This window comes from Pseudoliparis swirei, chromosome 14 (assembly GCF_029220125.1).
Source record: "Pseudoliparis swirei isolate HS2019 ecotype Mariana Trench chromosome 14, NWPU_hadal_v1, whole genome shotgun sequence".
NCBI classification, from domain to species: Eukaryota; Metazoa; Chordata; class Actinopteri; order Perciformes; family Liparidae; genus Pseudoliparis; species Pseudoliparis swirei.
The window spans coordinates 538,870-548,869 of NC_079401.1; the positions used below are offsets into that span (position 1 = coordinate 538,870).

The window sequence follows — 10,000 nt, forward strand, 5'->3', positions numbered from 1 at the left end:
CTACAAGCTCTCTAGTGGAGTAACATGGTACTACAAGCTCTCTAGTGGAGTAACATGGTACTACAAGCTCTCTAGTGGGGTAACATGGTACTACAAGCTCTCTAGTGGGGTAACATGGTACTACAAGCTCTCTAGTGGGGTAACATGGTACTACAAGCTCTCTAGTGGGGTAACATGGTACTACAAGCTCTCTAGTGGGGCAACATGGTACTACAAGCTCTCTAGTGGAGTAACATGGTACTACAAGCTCTCTAGTGGGGTAACATGGTACTACAAGCTCTCTAGTGGGGTAACATGGTACTACAAGCTCTCTAGTGGAGTAACATGGTACTACAAGCTCTCTAGTGGAGTAACATGGTACTACAAGCTCTCTAGTGGGGTAACATGGTACTACAAGCTCTCTAGTGGGGTAACATGGTACTACAAGCTCTCTAGTGGAGTAACATGGTACTACACGCTCTCTAGTGGGGTAACATGGTACTACAAGCTCACTAGTGGGGTAACATGGTACTACAAGCTCTCTAGTGGGGTAACATGGTACTACAAGCTCTCTAGTGGGGTAACATGGTACTACAAGCTCTCTAGTGGGGTAACATGGTACTACAAGCTCTCTAGTGGAGTAACATGGTACTACAAGCTCTCTAGTGGAGTAACATGGTACTACAAGCTCTCTAGTGGGGTAACATGGTACTACAAGCTCTCTAGTGGGGTAACATGGTACTACAAGCTCTCTAGTGGAGTAACATGGTACTACAAGCTCTCTAGTGGGGTAACATGGTACTACAAGCCCTCTAGTGGGGTAACATGGTACTACAAGCTCTCTAGTGGGGTAACATGGTACTACAAGCTCTCTAGTGGAGTAACATGGTACTACAAGCTCTCTAGTGGAGTAACATGGTACTACAAGCTCTCTAGTGGGGTAACATGGTACTACAAGCTCTCTAGTGGGGTAACATGGTACTACAAGCTCTCTAGTGGAGTAACATGGTACTACAAGCTCTCTAGTGGGGCAACATGGTACTACAAGCTCTCTAGTGGGGTAACATGGTACTACAAGCTCTCTAGTGGGGTAACATGGTACTACAAGCTCTCTAGTGGGGTAATATGGTACTACAAGCTCTCTAGTGGGGTAATATGGTACTACAAGCTCTCTAGTGGGGCAACATGGTACTACAAGCTCTCTAGTGGGGTAACATGGTACTACAAGCTCTCTAGTGGGGTAACATGGTACTACAAGCTCTCTAGTGGGGTAATATGGTACTACAAGCTCTCTAGTGGGGTAATATGGTACTACAAGCTCTCTAGTGGGGTAACATGGTACTACAGGCTCTCTAGTGGGGCAACATGGTACTACAAGCTCTCTAGTGGGGTAACATGGTACTACAAGCCCTCTAGTGGGGTAACATGGTACTACAAGCTCTCTAGTGGGGTAATATGGTACTACAAGCTCTCTAGTGGGGTAACATGGTACTACAAGCTCTCTAGTGGGGTAATATGGTACTACAAGCTCTCTAGTGGGGTAACATGGTACTCTGAGTTCTTTAGTGGGGTAACATGGTACTACAAGCTCTCTAGTGGGGTAACATGGTACTACACGCTCTCTAGTGCGGTAACATGGTACTACAAGCTCTCTAGTGGGGTAACATGGTACTACAAGCTCTCTAGTGGGGTAATATGGTACTACAAGCTCTCTAGTGGGGTAACATGGTACTACAAGCTCTCTAGTGGGGTAACATGGTACTACACGCTCTCTAGTGGGGTAACATGGTACTAGATAGATAGATAGATAGATATATACTTTATTAATCCCCAAGGGGAAATTTGTCGAGTCAGTAGCAGCAACACACAAGAATAAAAAAACAAAACACAAAATATAAGAAGGGTTAGGGTGATCTGGCAAGAGGTGAACTGTTGTAGAGCCTCATAGCCGTCGGCAGGAATGTTCTCCTGTATCTCTCCTTGTGGCAGCGGAGCGTGAGGAGACGTCTGGAGAAGGTACTCCTCTGTCCCTGTAGGAGGTGGTGGAGAGGGTGGTCCGGGTTGTCCAATATGGACACCAGTTTCTTCAACGTCCTCCTCCACCACCTGTTCCAGGTGCTCCAGCTGGCAGCCGATGATGGAGCCAGCCTTCCTAACCAGTTTGTTAAGACGGCTGGTGTCACGGCTCGATGCTGCTCCCCCAGCAGACAATGGCAAAGTGCAGCACACTGGCCACAACCGACTGGTAGAATAACTCCAGCATCTTGCTGCACACGTTGAAGGATCGAAGCTTTCTCAGGAAAAAGAGTCGACTCCTCCCCTTCTTGTACACAGCGTTGATGTTGGCCTTCCAGTTCAGTCGGCTGTCGATGGAGACGCCCAGGTACTTGTACTCCTCCACCATGTCCACGTCCACTCCCAGGACACTCAGAGGTGTAGGAGCTCTTCCTCCTGAAGTCCACCACCATCTCTCTGGTCTTGGCCACGTTCAGCCGCAGGTGGTTCTCATCGGCCCACTTTACAAAGTCACTCACCACTGCCCTGTACTCCTCCTCCCGTCCATCCCTAATACACCCGACCACTGCAGAATCATCAGAGTACTTCTGCAGATGGCATGACTCCGTGTTGTACTGGAAGTCACTGGTGTACAGGGTGAAGAGGAAGGGAGACAGAACAGTTCCCTGTGGGGCTCCAACATCACTGACCACCGTTCCAGACAGCACACGCCACATTCTGACAAACTGTGGTCTGCCTGTGAGGTAGTCAGTGATCCAGGAGATGGTGGACGTCCACACGGCCACCGCAGCTTCTCACTCAGCAGCAGTGGCTGGATGGTGTTAAATGCACTGGAGAAGTCAAAGAAAGTGACTCTCACAGAGACACCGGTTCCATCCAGGTGCGACTGAGCTCGTTGCAGCAGGTAGATGATGGCGTCGTCCACTCCCACATGAGGCTGGTAAGCAAATTGCAGAGGGTCCAACGATGATTTCACCTGCGGCCGGAGGTGGGCCAAGACCAGCCTCTCCAGCACCTTCATCACATGGGAGGTGAGGGCGACCGGTCGGTAGTCGTTGAGGCCAGATGGTGCTGACTTCTTTGGGACAGGGACCAGGCACGACGTCTTCCACAGCACGGGACTTCCCCAGCCTCAGGCTGAGGTTGAAGAGGCGCTGCAGGACACCAGACAGCTGGGGGGCACAGGTCTTTAGGACCCTGGGGCTGATGCCATCAGGACCTTCAGCTCTGCGCTGGTGTAGTTTCTCCAGCTGTCTTCTCACCTGGTCAGTCGTCACAGAGAGAGGGGAGGTGGAGGAGCCCATTGTTATTGAGGGCTCGGTGGATGTGCAGCTCAGCAGGGGGACAGGGGGGGGGAGGTGTTGGGGAGGTGTGATGTGTGGAGGAGACGGGGAGGGTTGTGAACTGAACCTATTGAAAAACAGTTCAGCTCGTTGGCCTCTCCAGGAGCCCCTGGCTGTCTCCCTCCACCTTGAAGCCAGTTATCTGCTTCATGCCAGACCACACCTCCCTTGTGTTGTTCAGCTGGAGTTTGGCCTCCAGCTTCCTCCTGTAGGAGTCCTTGCCTCCCTGAGCTTCACCTTTAGGTTGCGCTGGGCTTTCCTCAGCTCATCCCTGTCTCCAGACCTGAAAGCAGCTTTCTTCATGTTAAGAAGCGCCTTCAGGTCCCTGGTGATCCAGGGCTTGTTGTTGGGGAAGCAGCGCACAGTCCGTGATGGGATGGTGGTGTGTTCACAGAACTTGATGTATTCCGTGATGCAGTCGGTCATACTGTTGATGTCCTCCCCGTGCGGTCCACACAACACATCCCAGTCCGTTGACTCAAAGCAGTCCTGTAGAGCGTCGTCAGCCTCCAGAGACCACCTCCTCACAGTCCTGGTGGTCACAGCCTCTTCACCAGAGGAACAGACCTGGTGTCAGCCGGACCAGGTCATGATCAGACCTGCCGAGGGGGGGAAGGGCAGTGGCGCTGTATGCGTCCTTAGTATTAGCATACAGCAAGTCCAGAGTTTTATTGTTCCTTGTTGGGCAGTCTATGTATTGATGGAAGGTTGGCAGAGCTTTATCCAGTGTGGTGTGGTTAAAGTCACCAGTGATAGCCATGAATGCTCCAGGCTGATGATTCAGCAGAGCAGACACAGTGGAGTGGATGGTGTCCACAGCTTCCTCAGCGTCAGCTGATGGCGGCACGTACCCGACAACCACAATGGCGGACGTGAACTCTCTCGGCAAATAGTACGGGCGCATCCCCACGGCCAGCAGTTCAATGTTCGGGCTACAGAAGCGCTCCTTCACGCACACATGGTCCGGATGGCACCACCGTTCATTCACATAAACAGCGATCCCGCCTCTTCTTACCGCTCTGTGTAGCGTCTCTGTCAGCCCGAACAGTCCTGAAGCCGGGCACAGAGGCGCTGTGATCCGGATAGTCCGCGTGTAGCCACGTCTCAGTGAAGCACAAGAGACTGCTCTCACGGAAGATCCTCTCGGTCATTACCAGCGCCGAGCTCATCCGTCTTATTCGCCAAAGACCTCACGTTCCCGTTATGATCGACGGTACCGAGGGTTTGTATCTCCTCGTTTTAGCCCTCCGCTTGACACCCGATCTGCAGCCGCGAGCCCTTCTCCGTAGCTCCAGCGGGATCACAGGTCTTTCTCCAGGCAGAAGCTTCGGCCTGCACAGCGCGATCAGCTGAGCACGCGAGTAGACGACGGTCCCCGTCATTGTTTTGCTGTGGCTCACCGATACTCACGACAAAGTGAACAAAAGCCACAGTAGAATTATCGAAAAAAGTAGTTATGGTCCAGTGTCCGACCGTAACTAAGACAAACGTGAAAGAAAAGAAAAAGAAAAAGAGAGGAAAAGTGCAAAAAAAGACAATAAAATAAAAGCAAAACGCCACTACTGAAACAAGCAGCCGTTGGCACAGCGCTTCCACAGCGCTTCCACAAGCTCTCTAGTGGGGTAACATGGTACTACAAGCTCTCTAGTGGGGTAATATGGTACTACAAGCTCTCTAGTGGGGTAACATGGTACTACAAGCTCTCTAGTGGGGTAACATGGTACTACATGCTCTCTAGTGGGGTAATATGGTACTACAAGCTCTCTAGTGGGGTAACATGGTACTACAAGCTCTCTAGTGGGGTAACATGGTCCTACAAGCCCTCTAGTGGGGTAACATGGTACTACAAGCTCTCTAGTGGGGTAACATGGTACTACAAGCCCTCTAGTGGGGTAACATGGTACTACAAGCTCTCTAGTGGGGTAATATGGTACTACAAGCTCTCTAGTGGTGTAACATGGTACTACAAGCTCTCTAGTGGGGTAACATGGTACTACAAGCTCTCTAGTGGGGTAATATGGTACTACAAGCTCTCTAGTGGGGTAACATGGTACTCTGAGTTCTTTAGTGGGGTAACATGGTACTACAAGCTCTCTAGTGGGGTAACATGGTACTACACGCTCTCTAGTGGGGTAACATGGTACTACAAGCTCTCTAGTGGGGTAACATGGTACTACAAGCTCTCTAGTGGGATAATATGGTACTACATGCTCTCTAGTGGGGTAATATGGTACTACAGGCTCTCTAGTGGGGTAACATGGTACTACAAGCTCTCTAGTGGGGTAACATGGTACTACAAGCTCTCTAGTGGGGTAACATGGTACTACAGGCTCTCTAGTGGGGTAATATGGTACTACAAGCTCTCTAGTGGGGTAACATGGTACTACAAGCTCTCTAGTGGGGTAACATGGTACTACAGCTCTCTAGTGGGGTAATATGGTACTACAAGCTCTCTAGTGGGGAAACATGGTACTACAAGCTCTCTAGTGGGGTAACATGGTACTACAAGCTCTCTAGTGGGGTAACATGGTACTACAAGCTCTCTAGTGGGGTAACATGGTACTACAAGCTCTCTAGTGGGGTAACATGGTACTACAAGCTCTCTAGTAGGGTAATATGGTACTACAAGCTCTCTAGTGGGGTAACATGGTACTACAAGCTCTCTAGTAGGGTAATATGGTACTACAAGCTCTCTAGTGGGGTAACATGGTACTACAAGCTCTCTAGTGGGGTAACATGGTACTACAAGCTCTCTAGTGGGGTAACATGGTACTACATGCTCTCTAGTGGGGTAACATGGTACTACAAGCTCTCTAGTGGGGTAACATGGTACTACAAGCTCTCTAGTGGGGTAACATGGTCCTACAAGCCCTCTAGTGGGGTAACATGGTACTACAAGCTCTCTAGTGGGGTAACATGGTACTACAAGCCCTCTAGTGGGGTAACATGGTACTACAAGCTCTCTAGTGGGGTAATATGGTACTCCAAGCTCTCTAGTGGTGTAACATGGTACTACAAGCTCTCTAGTGGGGTAACATGGTACTACAAGCTCTCTAGTGGAGTAACATGGTACTACAAGCTCTCTAGTGGGGTAACATGGTACTACAAGCTCTCTGGTGGGGTAACATGGTACTACAAGCTCTCTAGTGGGGTAACATGGTACTACAAGCTCTCTAGTGGAGTAACATGGTACTACAAGCTCTCTAGTGGAGTAACATGGTACTACAAGCTCTCTAGTGGGGTAATATGGTACTACAAGCTCTCTAGTGGGGTAACATGGTACTCTGAGTTCTTTAGTGGGGTAACATGGTACTACAAGCTCTCTAGTGGGGTAACATGGTACTACAAGCCCTCTAGTGGAGTAACATGGTACTACAAGCTCTCTAGTGGGGTAATATGGTACTACAAGCTCTCTAGTGGGGTAACATGGTACTCTGAGTTCTTTAGTGGGGTAACATGGTACTACAAGCTCTCTAGTGGGGTAATATGGTACTACAAGCTCTCTAGTGGGGTAACATGGTACTCTGAGTTCTTTAGTGGGGTAATATGGTACTACAAGCTCTCTAGTGGGGTAACATGGTACTACACGCTCTCTAGTGGGGTAACATGGTACTACAAGCTCTCTAGTGGGGTAACATGGTACTACACGCTCTCTAGTGGGGTAACATGGTACTACAAGCTCTCTAGTGGGGTAATATGGTACTACAAGCTCTCTAGTGGGGTAACATGGTACTCTGAGTTCTTTAGTGGGGTAACTCTTGACTAACAGTACCTCTCCGGTAGTGTGAACTAAAGTTGTGGGGTAGTGGTCTGGCAGAAGAGGGTGTGGGAGGCTGCTCGTTGGGCTGCACGCTGTGTACTTGTACTTTGAGGTTGAGTCAAAGTAAACATGGGACACATCTCACTTTGACCCGTTGGTCAACAACCTCTCAGAGACTCTCACCAGACACACTGAAGAGGACTCTGTTCTGGTCCTGAGGTTCTGTGGTCCTGAGCTTCTGGTTCTGTGGTCCTGAGGTTCTGGTTCTGTGGTCCTGAGGTTTTGGTTCTGTGGTTCTGAGGTTATCCTGTTGGGGAGACCATGGAGATGACGCGACTGCATCCAGCCGCGGTCCTGCTGCTGGTTCTGCTGCACAGCGGCCTGGCAGAGGAAGGTACAAGTACTACGAAAAATACTACCAAATACTAACAATACATCAAGAATACTACGAAAATACGACTGCGAATACTTCTGAAATACTCCAAAAATACTGCGAAAATACCATGAATAATACTACGCAAATACTAACAGTACTACAAAAATACTAACAATACAACAAGAATACTTCTAAAATACTACTAAAATACTAAAAGGATAGTAAGAATACGACTCAAATACAACTAAAACTATGATTGCAAATACTACTAAAATACTACTAAGACTACTATTAAAATAAACAAAGAATATTTCTAGGAATACTACTGCAATACTAGATATTCAAGAAGTTATTGATGTATAAAGACACAAGTATCTGAATGTGTAGTTTTGTGAGTGGAGGTTCCTCTTTGAGAGGACAGACAGTACACAGAGTACTTACATTGTACTAGTACTCTTAACTTGTGTTCTGTGTGTAGTTTTCCTCCACAGCCGACTGGCCAATCAGCTGCTGGTCAGGAACCCGCGAGCCAATCAGATCTTTGAAGAGCTAAAACCAGGTGAGTCTCCTTTAAGAGCAGTACTTCAGCGTGACTCTGGGAGAGTACTATTGGTAGTACTATTGGTAGTACTACTTTTGTTCCTACGAGTATTATAAATAAGTATTGTTTCATCTCAGGAAACCTGGAGAGAGAATGTGTTGAAGAAATCTGCGACCACGAAGAAGTCCGGGAGGTGTTCGAGCAGCCGGACACCACGGTAGTACTCCTCTGAATACTACTCTGTCGTACAAGTACTCCTCTGAATACTACTCTGTAGTACAAGTACTCCTCTGAATACTACCGTGTAGTACCAGTACTCATGTGAATACTAATCTGTAGTACAAGTACTCTGTAGTACCAGTACTCATGTGAATACTACTCTAGTAGCAGTACTAGTAGCAGTACTGGTAGCAGTACTGGTAGCAGTACTGGTAGCAGTACTAGTAACAGTTCTAGTAGCAGTTCTAGTAACAGTACTAGTAGCAGTACTAGTAACAGTTCTAGTAACAGTACTAGTAACAGTACTAGTAACAGTTCTAGTAACAGTACTAGTAACAGTTCTAGTAACAGTTCTAGTAGCAGTACTGGTAGCAGTTCTAGTAACAGTTCTAGTAGCAGTACTAGTAACAGTACTAGTAACAGTACTAGTAGCAGTACTAGTAACAGTTCTAGTAACAGTACTAGTAACAGTTCTAGTAACAGTTCTAGTAACAGTACTAGTAACAGTACTAGTAACAGTTCTCATAACAGTTCTAGTAGCAGTACTGGTAGCAGTTCTAGTAACAGTTCTAGTAGCAGTACTAGTAACAGTACTAGTAACAGTACTAGTAGCAGTACTAGTAACAGTTCTAGTAGCAGTACTAGTAACAGTTCTAGTAGCAGTACTAGTAACAGTTCTAGTAACAGTTCTAGTAGCAGTACTAGTAACAGTACTAGTAACAGTACTAGTAGCAGTACTAGTAACAGTTCTAGTAACAGTACTAGTAACAGTTCTAGTAACAGTACTAGTAGCAGTACTAGTAACAGTTCTAGTAACAGATCTAGTAGCAGTACTAGTAACAGTTCTAGTAACAGTACTAGTAACAGTTCTAGTAGCAGTACTAGTAACAGTTCTAGTAACAATACTAGTAACAGTTCTAGTAACAGTAACAGTACTAGTAGCAGTACTAGTAACAGTACTAGTAACAGTTCAGTAGCAGTACTAGTAACAGTACTAGTAGCAGTACTAGTAACAGTTCTAGTAACAGTACTAGTAACAGTACTAGTAACAGTACTAGTAGCAGTACTAGTAGCAGTACTAGTAACAGTTCTAGTAGCAGTTCTAGTAACAGTACTAGTAGCAGTACTAGTAACAGTTCTAGTAACAGTACTAGTAACAGTACTAGTAACAGTTCTAGTAACAGTACTAGTAACAGTTCTAGTAACAGTTCTCATAACAGTTCCAGTAGCAGTACTGGTAGCAGTTCTAGTAACAGTTCTAGTAGCAGTACTAGTAACAGTACTAGTAACAGTACTAGTAGCAGTACTAGTAACAGTTCTAGTAACAGTACTAGTAACAGTTCTAGTAACAGTTCTAGTAACAGTACTAGTAACAGTACTAGTAACAGTTCTCATAACAGTTCTAGTAGCAGTACTGGTAGCAGTTCTAGTAACAGTTCTAGTAGCAGTACTAGTAACAGTACTAGTAACAGTACTAGTAGCAGTACTAGTAACAGTTCTAGTAACAGTACTAGTAACAGTTCTAGTAACAGTACTAGTAGCAGTACTAGTAACAGTTCTAGTAACAGATCTAGTAGCAGTACTAGTAACAGTTCTAGTAACAGTACTAGTAACAGTTCTAGTAGCAGTACTAGTAACAGTTCTAGTAACAATACTAGTAACAGTTCTAGTAACAGTAACAGTACTAGTAGCAGTACTAGTAACAGTACTAGTAACAGTTCAGTAGCAGTACTAGTAACAGTACTAGTAGCAGTACTAGTAACAGT

The 10,000-nt window shown here is 46.7% G+C and overlaps 1 protein-coding gene across 1 annotated transcript in view; it reads left to right on the forward strand.

Moving 5' to 3' along the window:
- Positions 1-7,243: 7,243 nt before the first annotated feature.
- f2 (coagulation factor II (thrombin)) overlaps positions 7,244-10,000 on the forward strand; it is a 26,640-nt gene continuing 23,883 nt past the window's right edge. The window contains exons 1-3 of the mRNA XM_056431242.1: positions 7,244-7,492; positions 7,953-8,033; positions 8,153-8,232. Of these exons, the coding sequence (XP_056287217.1) occupies positions 7,420-7,492; positions 7,953-8,033; positions 8,153-8,232 (234 nt within the window). The 5' untranslated portion in view covers positions 7,244-7,419. The remainder of the gene's footprint in view (positions 7,493-7,952; positions 8,034-8,152; positions 8,233-10,000) is intronic.